Raw genomic sequence first — 17,199 nt, forward strand, 5'->3', positions numbered from 1 at the left:
CTTAAACTTGGATATGTGTCCAAACTAGAAACAAAAAGTGGAGTCCTGCGTTTGGGTTGTTGGGCAGAAATAGCTAACATAGTATTGAGATTCCTTGATGAGATTAGATGTGAGAGAGTGGGGTGCTGACGCCATTTCCAGCGTACAGTGGGTGTATTGGGATATAGCCCACTGTGAATCAAAGCATGCGTGCTCATGGATACAGGACTAGGAAGTTTCCACCTGTCAGTAGCACACACACACACACACACACACACACACACACACACAGGGTTAAGTGCCAACCAAGAATAAGGCTAAGCTTTTACTTTATACATCTCTGTAGTATGATTTTTCAAAAGGCAAGCTTTTGAATTGTCAAAACAGAAGTTATTAGTGAAGACTAATAATGGCTGGGCAGCCTGGTTTGAAGTTCCTGTATAATGTAAAATAAAACTAACCATCATGTAAACCCTTGCCTGCGCAGAGCTTTGCAGCTGCATTGATGGAAATGTCAGGCCCATACAACAGCTCCCCTTGGCCTGAGCAGCACAAGTGAGTAGGAAGATGGGACAAGGGGCATCTGGAGACTCTGAGGGAGCGGGAAACAGAGCATGAGCCCCAGAGGCTGCCTTCTCTGGGGGACCTGGTCACTTTCAGACCCAGGACTCCCCTCTATAATCCTCAAGTCTCCTCCAAGAGGAGGAGAGGTAGAGCAGAGGCACCAGAACAGCCCTTCTCACCCCAGGGGTAGAAACCCCAAAACTATTCCCTGGCTGGGCCAGGGCCAGGTTCCCAGTTCCTTGTGACACCCTGTCTTTATCCTCTCTTACCAGGAGTTACAAAATCAGATTCAACAGTGTCTCCTGCTCAGACCCACTGGTATCCTCTTGGCGGCGCAAGAGGAAGGAGTCTAGTAACACAGACAGTGCAGGGGCCCTGGGCACCCTCAGGTTGGGGGGGGGGTCCTCACTAAGGAGGGTGAATGGGAGAGACAAACTTTACCTGGGTAAACATGGGCTGGCTTGGGGGGGGGGGGGCAGTTTCCAGCAACGGCTCCCTGTACCACAGGTTCTGTGTGTTTGGGCTGGGTTCCCGAGCATACCCCCACTTCTGTGCCTTTGCTCGAGCGGTGGACACAAGACTGGAGGAGCTAGGCGGGGAGCGACTATTGCAGCTGGGCCAGGGTGATGAGCTCTGTGGCCAGGAAGAAGCATTCCGAGGCTGGGCCCAGGCAGCCTTCCAGGTGAGCTCCCCAGTGCCCTCTATCTGACCTGAGTAGGCCCCATGTTCTGACTCTGACCGACCTGAGGTGCCTCTAGCCTTTTGTAGTTGAAAGCTGAAATGCTGAAGTTGGAGACTTTGTAATCTGGTTTTCTGGCTATTCGTTCCCTGTTCCTTTCCAAATGTGCCTTCATTTGCCTCTCCATGGATGGCTCTTCCAGAATCAGCCCCAAGTAATGTCCTACCAACAGAAACACAAAGCCAGAAACACAGAAAAGAGAAAAGGCAGGGCCTACAGTCATAAGCTGATGCTAAGAGGAGGAACACAAAGGGAAAAGGTCAGGGCATCGGGGCCCCTTCCCAAGGCAACCAAGATGGAAGAAGAAAGGGGGTACCCAGAGCATCAGAGGTCAGGGCTGAAGCTGAGCCCGGAGACCTGCCCAGGTGCCTGGCCTAGAGGACTAGCTCTGGACACAGAAGTATGCCAGGGAACTTCCCCAGAACACCGTCTCACGTTGATGCTTCTCGCTTGGTGCAGGAATCCCCCCACATCTGTCTGTCTGTCCATCTGGGACTCAGTTTTAGCCAGTCAGGATGCAATGCAAGAATCAGGGCTTCTTTAGAGGTGGGAGAGCCAGAAGATTTGCTTAAAGGAGAAGATCAAAGATAGAAAAACGAGAAATAGGAAATCAGAGCCAGAGAATATAGGCAAATGGAGATGCTGGAAGTTTCTGAGCCAGATGAGACCATAACATGATGTTTCGATGATGTGATGCAGACGTATGGAAGCATCTGAGAAGCAAGAAGATGGGCTCACTGGGACCGTAGCAGTAGGAATCTGAAGGAAGGGAGAGGGCCGAGGAAGGAAGGAAGAGATATAAAGCTGCACACATAGAAAAGAAACAGTAACAGCCTGGAGATAGGACCCAACCCATCAGGGGCTGAGGAAGGAAGGAAGAGATAAAAGGCTGCACACATAGAAAAGAAACAGTAACAGCCTAGAAATAGGACCCAACCCATCACGGGGAGCCCTGGATCTCAAGGCTGGGAGAGCAAACTGTTGTCAGCTTTTCCCTGACCAGAAGCAGACAAAACAGGCTCCCTAGACCTCTCACACTAAGATAGCACCAGTCCTCTGCACACCATGCTAAAGGCTTTGCACAAAGTATCTCAAATGGGGCTGGGGTGTAGCTCAAGTGTTGGTTGCCCAGCTTGCACTAGCCCTGGGTTCAGCCCTTGGTACTACAAAAAAAAAGCGAAGTGGCACACTCGTATAAGGCCAGCACTTGGATGGTGGAGGCAGAAGGATTAGAGAAGTTCAAGGCCATCTTTTTTACATAGCAAGTTGGAGGCCAGCCTGGTCCACAAAAGATTCTGCCTCTAAAAATGAAAGTATCTTATTTAATCTTTTCTGGAGCCTCGTGAGGGATCAAGATGAGAAACTGAGACTCATAAGATGTTAAGTACAGGAAGAATCCAGTGCAGGTCTGAGTTTATAGCTGCCTTTACTGAGCTACTGTATGCCTAGCTGTGCTCCTAGGGACAGGGGTCAGTACTCATCAGACAGGTATGGCAAGTCAGGGTTTACATGATAGTAGCCAAATGAGCTAGAAAATAAGGTGCTATCAACATCAACAGCCTCAGCCTCGGGTTCTTACAACTTCATCCTGTGTCTCAACAATTCGGGTGCCAACCCCACAGCTAGAAATCAGTTGAAATGAAAAGAGATTGCTGGAAGGTGGAACCCTACCTCCCTTGACACGCCCCTCCCCACTTCTCACTGAGGCTCTCTGATGGCAAGCAGCCTTAGACCATCAGCTACTCATCCCTCAGGCTGCCTGTGAAACCTTCTGTGTGGGAGAAGATGCCAAAGCCGCTGCCCGAGATATCTTCAGCCCCAAACGCAGCTGGAAGCGCCAGAGGTACCGGCTGAGTACCCAGGCGGAGAGCCTGCAATTACTACCAGGTACAACCCTGACCTCAACCTGACCTTGCTGAGTGGGGATCCTGGGATTCTCCCTCACAGGCCATGACCCGCTCAGATGCTCAAGCCTCTTTACTGCCTGCTTCCCAGGGCTGACTCACGTGCACAGGCGGAAGATGTTCCAGGCTACAATCCTCTCTGTGGAAAATCTGCAGAGCACCAAATCCACGTGAGGACTATGGCTCACCCCACTCTCCTCACTATTAGGATCCCTCTTCATTCAGAACGTAGCTTCCTCCTTCTCCCATGTTCTTCCTTCCTCCTTGCTGGCCACTGACCTCGGTAACTGCCTCCTTCCACACCCCTAGCCGAGCCACAATCCTGGTGCGTCTGGACACTGGAGGCCAGGAGGGACTGCAGTACCAGCCAGGGGACCACATAGGTGTGTGCCCACCCAACCGGCCTGGCCTAGTGGAGGCACTGCTGAGCCGAGTAGAGGACCCTCCACCATCCACAGAGCCTGTGGCAGTGGAACAACTGGAGAAGGGCAGTCCTGGTGAGGATGGTCAGCTGGGGTAGGAGAATAGGAGCCTGCTGCATCCTGGCACAGGACCGCCATGCTACTAAGCACTATTAAGGTTGCCACCTGCTTTACACCTGGGTACTATCTGGACCCAGCTGCCACTCCAGCCAGGATGGCCTTGTTGCATATGGTCCTTTCCCAGAACCCACCAAGCACCCTAAAAGCCTTCTCCCACAGCCCGCGACTTCCCACAGTCTAATTTCTCTTTAGTTGGCCTATCTTCTTCCAAAACAACGACTGGAGTTAAGATAACTCGGTGGGGCTAAGGTCAAAGGAGATCAGACTAACCTAGCCCAGCCAGGGTTCCCCAAAGATACCAAGGCTGCACAGACAAGCCCATGTAACCATTCAAGGACAGATTTTCCAATAAGACACAATAATTCATGGTTAGCGCCCCCCCCAAAGTGAATGTCAGCTCAGACCATCCAGCACCAGTGGGCCCCTCCCTCACAGCTTCCTGTGTACCACCCTAGGTGGCCCTCCCCCCGGCTGGGTAAGGGACCCCCGGCTACCACCATGTACGCTGCGCCAGGCTCTCACCTACTTCCTGGACATCACTTCCCCGCCCAGCCCTCGCCTCCTTCGACTGCTCAGCACCCTGGCAGAAGAGTCCAGCGAACAGCAGGAGCTAGAGGCTCTCAGCCAGGTGGGAGCCACGGTTCCGAAAGCCCCTAGGGCTGGACTAAAGGAGGATAAGCAGGGGGACATTCCATGGCAGGAAATCTCCTGTGCACTCCAGGTCTTCTTTCCTAGCCAATATGCCACGGTGCTTTAAGACCTGTTTCCAGGCTGACCCAAGTCATCTCTGGGTGCTGATGGTCTTCAAGTAGAGTGGGTTGGCCTGAACTGAGCACGGATGAATTCTAAGGAGGCTCAGCTAGGTGGGGGCCCTCTGGGAAGGTAAGTCACTCTGAGGACTGTGGGGCTCTCAGCTCAGCACATCTGCCCCCAGGACCCCCGGCGCTACGAAGAGTGGAAGTGGTTCCGCTGCCCTACACTGCTAGAGGTGCTGGAGCAATTTCCATCCGTGGCACTGCCTGCCCCCCTGATCCTCACCCAGCTGCCCCTGCTCCAGCCCCGGTACTACTCTGTCAGCTCAGCACCCAGTGCCCACCCAGGAGAGATCCACCTCACCGTAGCTGTGCTGGCATACAGAACCCAGGGTGAGGCTGGGAGCAGGAAGGCTAGCAGGTCTTGGCAAGACTAGGACAGACCTCTGAATGATTTCTCCTCTTAACCCCTAGATGGACTGGGCCCTCTACACTATGGTGTCTGTTCCACATGGATGAGCCAACTCAAGGCAGGAGACCCAGTGCCCTGCTTCATCAGGGGGTGAGTGAGGCCTTTTGGGTGGAAAAGGGCAATTAGAAGAGGTTGTCTGTGTCCAGACAGGGGTGGTGAGAACGTGCTATATACATGGCAGGGACAAGTGAGGAATGTATGTGGGATTGGAGGCAGGGGTTGCACAGGATTAGCTGGTAATTACTGAAAATCTATTATTACATCAAGAACGGTGGGTCTCTGGGTTACTTCCCAGCTATGGCTGAGCTTTGAGCCTCAGTAACTTTATACAGGGTCCTGCCCCTGAAGCCCCAACCACCAGCAGCAACATAGATTCGACGGTAGCCCTGCTGCTTGGTTAAAAAGTGGCCCCTGGCCGGGCAGTGGTGGCGCACGCTTTTAATCCCAGCATTTGGGAGGCAGAGGCAGGTGGATTTCTGAGTTCAAGGCCAGCCTGGTCTACAGAGTGAGTTCCAGGACAGCCAGAGATACATAAAGAAACCCTGTCTCAAAAAAACAAAACAAACAAACAAAAAAAGTGGCCCCTGAATGATTCTCTATGTCCTTGGCTACAGCCTGCATTAAAAGGCTTGGCTTCTGACGGGCATGGTAGTACACACCTTTTAATTTCCCATACTCAGAAGGCAGAAGCAAGTGAATCTCTGAGTTTAAGATCAACGTGGTCTACAAGGAGAGTTCCAGGTCAACCAAGACTGTATAGGGAGATCCTGTCTTCTCAGACAGAAAGAGAGAGAGAGAGAGAGAGAGAGAGAGAGAGAAAGAGAGAGAGAGGAAGGAAGGAAAAGAGAAAGGGAGGGAGGGAGGGAAGAAAGGAGGGAGGGAGGGAAAGAAAGGAAGGAAGAAGGGAAAAAAAGAAGGAAGGAAGGAAGGAAGGAAGGAAGGAAGGAAGAGAAAGAAAGAAAAATAGACTCAGCCAAGCAGTGATATTGTATCCCCTTAAACCCAACATTTGGAGGCAGAGGCAGGCAGATCTGAGTTTGAGGCCAGCCTGGTCTACATAGTGAGTTCCAGGATAGCCAAAGGTATACCAAGAAACCCTGTCTGGAAAAAACAAACAAAAGAGACTCATTTGTCATTGGTCCTTGGGCTTTCCTGTCTGTACAGCCATAGCTTTGTTAATATGTCATGGGCAACGTAAAGGGGTCATAATGGAATCTCTCTGACTAGGGCTCCCTCCTTCCGGCTGCCACCTGATCCTAACTTGCCTTGCATCCTGGTGGGCCCAGGGACTGGTATTGCACCCTTCCGGGGATTCTGGCAGGACCGATTACACGACATTGAGATCAAAGGTGAGGCTGGGCTAACGGTGCACCTGGGAGTCAGAAGGGAACCAAGCAGAAATGGGCTGGAAGAAATGATTATAAAAGAAACTAGGCCCAAAGGTGAAAAGAAATGTATTTAATGGGTTGGGTCCTGTTTGTCAGCCTCCCTAGTGGTCCCTCTGCATATAATAGGTTTTGAAATGGATTGAGGATAAAGAAGGGAGGGACAGGGCAGGTATTCAAACAGGAAACAGCTCCAGGTCAATTCATTACGAAGTCAGAACACCTCTGGGATGACCCAATCAATAAACTGACTGGGTGTTCAGACCAGGCACAGAGGTGTCAATCAAAGAAGGTTGTGTGGGGTAGGACTGGAGTGAGGAAGAAGACCTGGGATGTCACACAGGCCATGGGTACAGAATTGAGTCAGTAGAACAATTCGTTCTATAAATCAAAGGTGTGCAAAGGTCTGGGCGGAAAGCTTCCTATTTTGCCCCTAGAGGCTGAACAGTCAAGGCAGTGGTTGCTCCAGGCCAAAAGTCTGGCTGGCACCCTGGGCAAGAGTGGCCTGGAGGTGGGGTTACCAGGACTGTCCTAGAGGAAAGGGCCCTCCCAAATCTCCATGTTGCTTACAGGGCTGCAGCCTGCCCCCATGACTTTGGTGTTTGGCTGCCGATGCTCCCAACTCGACCATCTCTACCGGGACGAGGTACTGGACGCCCAGCAGCGTGGAGTGTTTGGACAAGTCCTCACCGCCTTTTCCAGGGATCCTGGCAGCCCCAAGGTACCAGGGGCAGGTGTAAAGTGACGCGACAAGGCCGTTCCCAAGCTCCGCCCCTCCCAAACCCATCCTACCCGGGCACGCCCCTGGCCTGGGAGTTCTCACAGTAAGGCCCGCCCCTAGACCTACGTGCAAGACCTCCTGAGGACAGAGCTGGCCGCGGAGGTTCACCGCGTGCTGTGCCTCGAGCAAGGACACATGTTTGTCTGCGGCGATGTCACTATGGCAACCAGCGTCCTGCAAACCGTGCAGCGAATTCTGGCGACAGAGGGCGGCATGGAGCTGGATGAAGCCGGTGACGTCATCGGCGTGCTGCGGGTACGAAGGGGCAGACCTGGCCGGGCTGGGGTAGATCTACGGTGTTCGAGTTCTAATCCATTGAGTTCTTTTCCTTCCCGCAGGATCAGCAACGCTACCATGAGGACATTTTCGGACTCACATTGCGCACTCAGGAGGTGACAAGCCGCATACGCACCCAGAGTTTTTCTTTGCAGGAGCGACAGCTGAGGGGCGCCGTGCCTTGGTCCTTTGACCCACCTGGCCCAGAAACCTCTGGTTCCTGACAATCTTCTTACCCTCCAGTTCCCGGAGAGAGGGATTGTGTCACTTAGTTCGGTTGACCAAGGCTAGCCACCCTCTCTGAAGAATGCCTACAGCATCGGTTGCGAGGCTGCTGATTTAAGAACTCCCTTCTCTCCAGTTTACCTAGGCTGGGAGGGGGCTGGCCTAAATCTTGAAGGTTCCTCCGGCAGTAGTATTTAGGGCATCCTGCTGTCCTCTTCGTATGCTTTGATGGACTGTAGACTTCCTTTATCTCTCTCTGGAGTATCTTACCTTTACTAAGTCATCCCGGTATTTATTGAAATTTTTATCATAAAAGATCATGCCAGATGCCCAACCCAACTCTTGTGAATTACAATGATTGAAAAAGAGACTTGTTCAATGCTTTAATGTGTAAAGATGTCGGGATAGTAATTCTTTGACAGTGAGTCCCAGACACCTCTCTGTAACCCAGTACTCTGGAAAGAAAAAAAAAAAAAAAGTTTCTAACCAGGCACAGACAGTTCTGTGAACAGGTGCAGCCCTCAGCTTCCAGAAGTGGGGCACGCCAGAATTCCCAGGCAAAGATGTGCAGTGCAGCCATGAGCAAATTCTGCTGCTTGTTTAGCACAGGATGGGAAGTCCCACCCACTTCCTCCTGATATCACAGCAGTCTGAAGTCCAAAACCAGCAGCCCTCTCTGGTTTTTCCACTCACCGTCTCCATATTCCCCACCCTTAGTCCCACAGGAACTCAAAGGGGAGGCCAACAGGAACAACTTCCCTGCCTTTCAGGCCTCACTGCTCCCTAACACTGAGCTGGACCACGCCTGGGCCCTTGCTCCACCTTGAGGCCACTGGGGTCCTTCTTCCCAGGCAGCTGCTCCACAACTAGCCAGGCTAATGGCCTCTTATCCTTACTTGTAGAGCCATCTATAGGCTGCCTCAGCTCACAGTCATCTCCTACTCTTTCACTGTTCTTGGGGCAAGCTCCTCTTTGACACCCAGGTATAGCCAACTAAAATATCCTGAGCCTGTCATCTGAAATAGAAGTGGGGCTTAGAAGATGGCTTCAAGTGTCCTTCCATGCCACCCATCCAATTTCCTGCAGCTGGAAAAGCCAGAACCTGTGAGAGGAAAAGACTGTCAGCAAGCATTCCAGGCAACTAAGTTCTAGAGACGACCCTACCACCCCAGATCTAACTAGTATCTCCATCCCACCAAAACTAGCCCCAAGCTAGTTTCCTTACCCTTGCTCACTTGACCCCCATGTGGGAAATACAGACCTGAGGCATCCTCAGTCAGTGCAAGGAGCCTGTTGGGGGCTCCTTCTGGGTGTCTGTGGTCTCCTGGAAACCCTTTTGGAAGAGATTCCGGGCCCTCTGGGTCCCCCACTGTTGTCTTGGGCTGGAAGCAGGACTGGAGCCTGAGGATAAATGTCATTTGGTGAGCAGGGTCATGATGCTCAACACCAGGATCTTGCCTCTCTCCCCTACCTTCCTCACCATCACTTGACCAAGATGGCTTCTCCTCATCAGGTGAGCCTGGCTGTGAAGGGCTGGACCAGGGCCTGGATGGGGAGGAAGCTGAAGCCTCTCCCCATAGTTCCTGCTGCTGCTGTTGATGAAGCTAGATAGTGGAAGAAGGAAGAGGAGGAAGAGGAGGAGGAGGATGGAGGACTCCCTCATATGGGGGGGGGGGGGCAGGAAGCAAGGCCAAGCTCCTCGGCTAGGCACAGAGAGCTCATAGTTCCTGTTAAGAATGCTTTAGATTCTGGCCCCGTCCCCAGCATTCATTTGCTTTCTTCCCATAGTCCCTCTACACACCTGATGTAGGTAAATGGCATGGAGGCTCATCTCAGCAGAAACAAGCTCTGGGAGCTGAGTCAGCTTCTGGCCCCCAGTGCCTCCTGGGGACACACAGCTAAAACAAGATGTACCCAGTTAAGAGTCAGCCCTCTCGCAGAGGAAGGCAGACCAGGCTTCACCTCACCTTCCAAGTCCCCTCAGCACCCTAGCACCTTCTCCCAGAGAGTCACCACCAATCCAGACTCCCTGCATCTCAGGCCTCCACCTCTCACCTGGGGTCCTGGACCATGCGTGAAATAGAGGCCAGGAGGCTGGCTGTGGCTGCTGGGCAGGGAGCTGTGGGACTCAGGTCCCTCTGGGGTGGGCGGGGATTCACCAAGAGGTTGGCCAGGAAGGCTTCTGGCTAAACAAGAGAGAGCCAAAGAGTGGAGGAAGGGATAAAGGGAGGGTCCAAAGAAGGGAAAGAAATATGATAGGTTGAGCCTGGCTGCCAGAGTAACACACAAAGTCTGGAATGCCAGGGAGAGATGGAGGGTGGGATTGGGCAAAAGGTAGGCAAGCCTGGAACTTACCAGAGGGGATGTACAGTCACTGAGCACCCCTGGAGTGGGGGGGCTGCGTGTCGAGGGAGCACCCCAGGCAGCTGCATCTTGTTGTACCCGGCCCCGAAGGTGTCCAAGGAACTTAGAGCTGTGCCCTGGTGGCTGCCATTGTGGATGTGCCAGGGAAAACCGCATTAAGGAGAGTTCGGTCTTTCCGTCCTCTGCACGCTGAGAGAGTGAGGCCTCTGTCTGTCCCTCTGAAAGCCACTGTAAGGAAGGGAGTCCTTCTGGTGTTAGGGACACCAAGACTCAGCTAGGCAGGATGGGAAATACTGCCCCATGTCCCAGATGAAGGCTGCAGTGGGAACTTGTTAAGATTATCCAAGAGTAAGGTAGAGGAACAAGACATAGATATTTGGTCTGGGATACAGCCAGCTTTGAATGTTTGCACCCCTGTGCAGCCCTAGTTCCTAAGAGGGGTGGGGGTTCGGGAGGGTGAGGGTGGGGCAGTCTTTGCTCCCACCTCTTTTTTTTTTTTTTTTTTTTTTTTCCCCAGCAACTCTGTAAAGGGCTCTATAGACCTGATGTGCTTTAGTGAAGCAAGCAAATGCCTGTCCAATACAACTTCACAAGGCCAGGGAAGGGCTCTAACCTGAGGATGCCCATGGCGCTTCACATCCATTAAGGCAAAAGAACAGATGTCCCCAACACCAGCCACATCAACGGTGAAGTGATGAAAAAAGTCAATAATCTCCAGAGCTCGGGGGCGGAACCAGAAGAGCAGAAACAGCGGGGTCAGGAGTGGAGACAGGAGCTCTTCCAGGAGGGAGACCTGAGAAGCAGGGGTGGGGCTGAGCAGGGATCATACAGAGGATCCATGTTCCAGATGAAGGCTATGTTGGGAACCTACAAGTAATCAGGGTCAAGAGCCTCCAGGAACAACACTCTCTAAGGTCTGAAGATTCCAACCACTCATTCTGAAGCCTCCTCATGGAACACACACACACACCATATCATCACCACCACCACCCCGCTGGTGTTGCCCACAACTTCTTCCAGACTAATCATTTGTATAAGGCCTATTCCGTAGCCTCCTGCAGGCCCCGGCACTCACTGCTCGGTACTGAAGCAGCTGCGCCATCTGCCAGTAAGAGCTGGCCCGAGCACCCGCCGCACCAGGCTCCTCTGGGAGGTAATGCATGTGTGCCAGGGCCGCCTGCAGCAGGAGCTGGGAGGAACGTCCCTGGCATTGCTCCTCTGGAATGAAGGACCTGGAGAAGGCAGGATAAGGGGTGAGAGATGTGGTTAGGAGGACCAGCAGGGCTGGACGCAGGGCTGAAGATGGTGACAGCTAAGGTTTGCTAAGGGAAAGGGGCACACACCAATATCTCCTCCCAGGTATGTGCCATCTAACCTGGCCACAGTGGCTGTGACCCCGAGCGCCGTCATGGTAGTGAGCACATGCTCCACGGCCAACACGTCCTCATCGTAGATGGTGAGCACTAGCAGTGCGGCAAAGAGCGCTCCGGAGAAGAAGACCAGCTGGCGGGCCAGCAGCGCGCGCAGGGGCGCAGGGGGCTCGGCTGCACGCAGGAAGGCGGCGGCCGGGCGGTAGGCACGGCCCAGGCGCGCACGCAACTCGTGCGGCAGCTCGTTAAAGTGGCGCAGCTGTAGGCGGGCCAGGCGGGACCAGCGGCGCGCCCCAAAGGCGCCCGGCTCGCGCCGCAGCAACTCCACGTGGCTGTAGAAGGCGTGCAGTACCTGCCAGGCCAGCACCAGCGGGCTCAGCGCCAAGTTCACGGCGGCCAGCAGCAGCACAGTGCGCCGCCAGCGGGTGGCCAGGACGCCCCGGAGGTCGCTGCGCTTGTAGGCTTCGGGAAGCTCCCAGCCCCCGCGGAAGAGCGAGAAGGGACCACGGAAGAGCAGCAAATCCACGTTGAGCGCCAGGCCGCGGCTGAGGAAGGCGGCGCTGCCTCCCCAGGGCAGTGGGCAGCGGGCAGGCAGCAGACCCTTGTTGGCCAGCGCCACCTGGTAGTTGGTGTAGCGCAGGATGCGGTGGTGGACGTCCAGTTCCGTCAGCGGCCGCGGCTGCACGCACAGCCCACCGCTCCTCTGAAGCTCCAGGAGGCGAGACTGCACCTCGGCCCAGGGTACCGAGCTGAGCTCCTCCTGAGGAGAGGGGACAGGGAAGCCTAGGGACCCATATCCCCCTCCATGGAGACGCACAACCTCCACGACTCGCTGAGCTGCCTGCGAACTCCAGCCCTGGTGGTCTCCCTCCCCACCACTGTGTTGTGCCTTCTTGGCCTTCTGCTAACAGAAGCGCTTCTCCATTCTTTCTGCCCCCTTTCAGTTGTTCTGCTTTGCTGTAGCCATTATTCATTGATACGCTTCCTGCTGACACTTCTTAAGTGAACTCCAGGGACTGGTACCTGGCTTCGTTTTTTGAGCCTCCTTCAGTCCCACATATAAAAAGAATGAGACATCTTCTCCCATCTAGCTGCTTTCTGCCTGCGAAAACTTAAGAACGGGGACAATTCTCACCCCCACCTCAAGGCCACTTCGTACAATCACTTGATTAGATTTCACACAACCCTGCCTCTGTGTGTGTGTGTGTGTGTGTGTGTGTGTGTGTGTGCGCGCGCGCGCGCGCCGGGAGAGAATGCTCCCACACTTCATTTGGAGGGACTCATGTAAGCTGCAAGCCTCACTTTAGCCCAGTCTCCCCAGTCCAGTTATTTCCTCAGGACCAGCCTCCACAGCTCCTCCCAGCATCTTCCCATCTGCTGGAGGATAGAGAAAAGGAAGAGCAAGAGGGACCACGAAGGATGGGCCCATTGCCCCAGCAGTGCTGTGCCTGGTGCCTCCCTACTCTAAGAGCTCAGGACATCCAAGGGGAAGCAAGATGTGGGGACTGATACCCTAACAAAAAAACTTAGGGACGGAGCTAAAAGAAACATGACCAGAGACCAAGGGAGTGGCTTTCACTCCAGGTGCCCTAGAAGGCTCTTTCCTCCCACAAGCAAGCCCAGCTTCACTGCCTGTAGGCATCCATGTTTTCTTCACTTCCTGCCCAGAGCCTTGGGTAGCCCTTCCCTCACCCTGACCTGACCTTCCTCAACCAATCAGGATGCCTCCTGATCTAGAAAGCCCAGTGACAGCTCTTCCTATAAACAGCTATTGTTTTACCACCCACATGTGACTATAAGTCACTGTCATGACCCATCGAGGGAAGGAAGCTTCACAAGGGTCAGAGCCAAACTTGCTAAGTGCCTGAACCTGCCTCCTGACATTACTCCAGGCCCAGGGCAGGAATCACTCAGCTTCCATCTTTCTGCTCTTCTCAGTGGGTCCTTCCATCTGTATGGCCCCACTCTCCTGTCCCGTGCCCCTGATGTCACAGCAGGCTTACTGGGGGAATGTGCAGGGCCTCCCTGTAAAACACCTGGATGTCCCAGTAGCTGAAGAGGTTGCAGACCGAGCGAAGCAGCTGGAACAGCCAGAAGCCAGCAGCCAGGACTAGGAGGAAGACCAACAGGGGACTACTGTGGATCCTGCAAGAGGTTGGACAGGAAAGGTGACGTAAAGTTGGGAAACCCACAGAAAGGAAATGGTGACAAAGACCCTTCAGTCACAGAGGGCTGAGGAAAGGATCCTCAGTGAGCCCTTCAGAAGTGCCCACAAAGTCAACACTTCAAAAATGACATTCATTCCCTCTGCTGTTTGTATTCTCAGTCTCCTATGGGTGTACAGTTGGCTTTTCCAGAAACTACAAGACAAGTGAAGATGTTACATCATCCTGACACTTATGCATTCTTAAGTTCTAAAGTTGTCTAAGGCTAGAAATGTGGTTGAGTGGCACTACGCTTGCCCAGCATGCCAGAAGCCCTAAGTTTGCTCCCCAGCACCAAAAGTAAACAGTTGTCTTCACCATTAATTTATAATAAGGTAAATAGAAATGTGACTCATAATTCAAGGTTCTCTGAGATTCCCAGTCTACTCAAGGTATGTTTTTAAACACTGAGAGTTGATCTAGACCAAGCAGCAGTGTGGGGAGGTCCCTTTCTTCCTATCCTTTTGTGAGCTTACTCCAGAGGCAGCCACTTGACTATCACTTACTTTTCTGCACACTGGGCCGAGGGTAAAATGGCATCTGACAAGGTCACTTTGCTGTGCAGTGGTCCAGGTCTTGTATGGTTCTTTGGTTGGTTGTTGAAGAGAACATTGTAATCCACGCAGCGAAGGAGGAAGGTTGTGAAGGTGACAATGAAAATGAACTGTCTGAGGAGGGGATGCAAGAGAAGTCTGGTCAAGGCTAAGAGCATGGCAGACTCCTAGCCCAGTCACCAGACAGAGCTGCAGCTCTATATGGCCCCCTGGCCCTTCAGAGTGCCAAGCCTAGAACTGAAAAAGGAGAGCTGGGGCATAGCTCAGTTGGTAGAGTGTCTGCCTAGCATATATGAAGCACGGATTTCATCTCCAGTGCCACACAAACTGTGCACAGTAGTATGCCTGTAATTCTAGCACATAGGAGGTAGAGGCAGGAGGAACGGGACTTCAAGTCTAGCCTAGGATACACAAGACATTGGATCAAAAATAAATAAATAAGGTAAAATAAACACTAAAACCAAGAAGAGAGACCAGAGCTTAGAGACAGGACTGGCTTCTCACCCTAGCTGGAAGACATCCTCCAACAGGATACAAGCAAAGCCATTCCGCTGATGATAGCCGTAAATGTGGCAAGTTTGTTAAGAAATATGCCTAAGCCTATGGACTCCTCCTGTAGAAACTTCTCCCACTCTGCCCTGCTCCACAGTCCCCCACCATGTCCCTCCCTCTGCATGCTGGGCACAAAGGATATCTTGGTGAAGAAACTGTCCAGGTTCTGGATGTGATGCCAGGAGCCTGGGCACAGAGAAACAAGTGTCAGGACTTGGCATTGTCCCATTTGGAATTCATTTCTCTATCAAACTCAAACCTGCCTGGACCCCCCGCCTCCCAACCTACCCAACCTTTCATATACCCACACACTCACCTCGAAGTCCTTCAGGTACATGAAGCAAGGGTTGATGGTCCTCCCCATGAATGGGTGAGTCTTGAGACCCCTCAGGGTCACAGTCTTCTAGCCGTTCATAATCCTGCTCAGGGATCAGAGGGCCTATCCGCAGCCCAGGATGGTCCTGGGGGCACCGGCAGGAGGGAGGGGGAGTGACCGAGGCCAGGGGTGGGGTGGAGTGGGACCCCCACGAGGGGGAAGTGGAGGTGTGTGTCATTGTGGGATGGGCCTGTATTGGGGGTGTGGCTGGGGTGGGTAAGGCATTGTGTGGAGGCTGAGAAGCCCCTGCCTCCTGAATCACCAGGCAGGGGGACCCTGAGGCAGTGGGGAACATTGAAGAGGAGCAGCTTCTTGTATGAGGGGCAGGGGACCGAGAGAAGACAGAGATCCTCCCTCCCCCAAGTCCCCGACATGGAGAAGCAGGCAGTGGCAGTGCCATAGGGAGCAGAGGCACTGAGCTGGGCCCCAAGTCTCCCCACCGCCCCCGCTGCCTCCTGCTCCCCCCCCACCCCATTCGTCTCACCATCAGGCCAGGCTGCAGCTTCTCTTGAGAGGTTGAAGGGACTGGACTGCTGTTGTTTCCACAGAGGTCTATGAAGCTGAGCAGAAACTACAACAAGGACCAGGACAACAACAGCACTAGGTGACTCAGGCTGGGCAGGCCTCAGGCATGCCAGCCCTCAGCCACCTGTGTGATCACTCACACTCCTTGCAGGGCAACCTGGGGCCCAAGCTCCATGCCTGGGAGGGACACCAGTTTGGGAGGCAGGGGTTCAAGAGCTATTGGGACTAGAAGAGACACCTATGATCTCTGCTTTCAGTCCTCGAGGGCACAAGTGGTAAAGACAGAGCAGCTGCAACAAAAATAAAAGCACAGAGAGCAAAGTCCTATCAGAGGGCTCTGGAGTGTGCGGATGGAATGGTAAACCTTTCATTCCCACAGTTACATCCCCTGTCCTCCACACCTATGGGCACTGACCAGTAGAGAATCACTGAAGACCACCTGCCCAAAAAGGTGGTCCATTCAGATTTCCCAGCACTTAGGAGGAGACAGAGGCAGCAGGATCAGGAGTCTGAAGCCATTCTGGGCAACATCTGACCCTATCTTTAAAAAAAAAAAAAAAAAAAGCTACATATTTTCTTTCTCTGAATGAAAGAGGGGAGATTTTGTGATCAACTAGGAAAAAACAAGAAAGAGTGCTAGCCATCTTGGATTTGAGAAATTATTTGAGATTAAGGAGAAAAGCCTGGTTCCTTGAGAATTACATTATGTCTTCTTTATCCTCTTGAACCCCTATATACTCTCCTCCAAGTCCTGACCTGGTGTTGGGTCCTCCTGAGAAATGTCAGTAAAGGAAGGTAGGAAGAGGTGAGGGCCTTGGAAGGATAATTGGGGTATGGGGGATGGACTGGCTCAGTTGAGTTCTTTGTTGTTGCCTCACCCGGAGGAGGAGGCCCAGGTGGCTGGTCTGATGGCTTGCCCAACGCCATTCCCAAGGTCCTGAGTCACCAAGCGCCCTACTGAAGCCTATGCCTGACTTAGCAAACAGGTATCAGGGCCTTCAGTGCTCAAGCCAGTATCCCAGACACAGAGAGGAAAACAGTGCTTCCTAGAACATTTCCTGATGGAATATGGAGGACATCCATGGAATGTCCCTCAAGTTTAGCCCAGGCTGCCTGATTTTCTTATATAACAAGAATTCATAACTTCCATACTTTTGTGGCTGGGTAAAGTGCAAAGCTATGCTTTGTAACAAAATGGAATCCCTGTGTTTATTTTTTTAAAAAGATAAAGAGAAAAAAATATGTTTTGTGTATGTGTGGTAAGGTATGGGGGAAGGGGGTGCCTCCACGGGCCCATGCTGAGGCATCGCTTCCCCCTGAGGGACTAGCCACACGATAGTATAGTATAGAATAAAGTTTACCCAGGGCATGGGGAGGGGAGGTTAAGTGTGGCTTTAACTGGTACCTCCCTCTGACATTATGTACACAGCATTCTTCATAGTATATACTTGTTTAAGACTACCTCTACACACACCCTGATCTCCTCAGCCCCAATCTCAAACAAATTCTGGCTCATGGCTCTGTCTAGTTTCACTCTACTTTGTCATATCCAGAGCATCCCTTTGAGACCCTCAGTTCAAGAAAAATTGAATTCCAGAAGCACCACCAATGACAATGATACTAGTAACACTAATA

At 52.8% G+C, this 17,199-nt stretch overlaps 2 protein-coding genes across 2 annotated transcripts in view; one reads left to right on the forward strand and one right to left on the reverse strand.

The window, feature by feature from the left end:
- The window catches only part of Nos3 (nitric oxide synthase 3), a 20,249-nt gene extending 12,262 nt beyond the window's left edge, over window positions 1–7,987 (forward strand). The window contains exons 14-26 of the mRNA XM_034519412.2: window positions 467–534; window positions 816–932; window positions 1,051–1,225; window positions 3,037–3,169; window positions 3,278–3,356; window positions 3,496–3,683; window positions 4,184–4,356; window positions 4,663–4,873; window positions 4,955–5,042; window positions 6,180–6,301; window positions 6,910–7,058; window positions 7,179–7,373; window positions 7,457–7,987. Of these exons, the coding sequence (XP_034375303.1) occupies window positions 467–534; window positions 816–932; window positions 1,051–1,225; window positions 3,037–3,169; window positions 3,278–3,356; window positions 3,496–3,683; window positions 4,184–4,356; window positions 4,663–4,873; window positions 4,955–5,042; window positions 6,180–6,301; window positions 6,910–7,058; window positions 7,179–7,373; window positions 7,457–7,618 (1,860 nt within the window). The 3' untranslated portion in view covers window positions 7,619–7,987. The remainder of the gene's footprint in view (window positions 1–466; window positions 535–815; window positions 933–1,050; window positions 1,226–3,036; window positions 3,170–3,277; window positions 3,357–3,495; window positions 3,684–4,183; window positions 4,357–4,662; window positions 4,874–4,954; window positions 5,043–6,179; window positions 6,302–6,909; window positions 7,059–7,178; window positions 7,374–7,456) is intronic.
- Window position 7,988: 1 nt separating this feature from the next.
- Atg9b (autophagy related 9B) lies at window positions 7,989–15,526 on the reverse strand. Its single transcript, XM_076913229.1, has 14 exons — window positions 14,980–15,526; window positions 14,804–14,849; window positions 14,616–14,678; window positions 14,064–14,225; window positions 13,357–13,498; window positions 11,359–12,113; window positions 11,059–11,215; window positions 10,597–10,776; window positions 9,975–10,211; window positions 9,675–9,805; window positions 9,421–9,517; window positions 9,100–9,223; window positions 8,881–9,020; window positions 7,989–8,721 (listed from the first exon to the last, which is right to left on the reverse strand). The coding sequence occupies exons 1-13, from the start codon at window positions 15,524–15,526 to the stop codon at window positions 8,896–8,898; spliced, it is 2,766 nt and encodes a 921-aa protein (XP_076769344.1). The 3' UTR covers window positions 7,989–8,721; window positions 8,881–8,895.
- Window positions 15,527–17,199: the final 1,673 nt, after the last annotated feature.

This window comes from Arvicanthis niloticus, chromosome 15, assembly GCF_011762505.2.
Source record: "Arvicanthis niloticus isolate mArvNil1 chromosome 15, mArvNil1.pat.X, whole genome shotgun sequence".
Lineage (NCBI taxonomy): Eukaryota > Metazoa > Chordata > Mammalia > Rodentia > Muridae > Arvicanthis > Arvicanthis niloticus.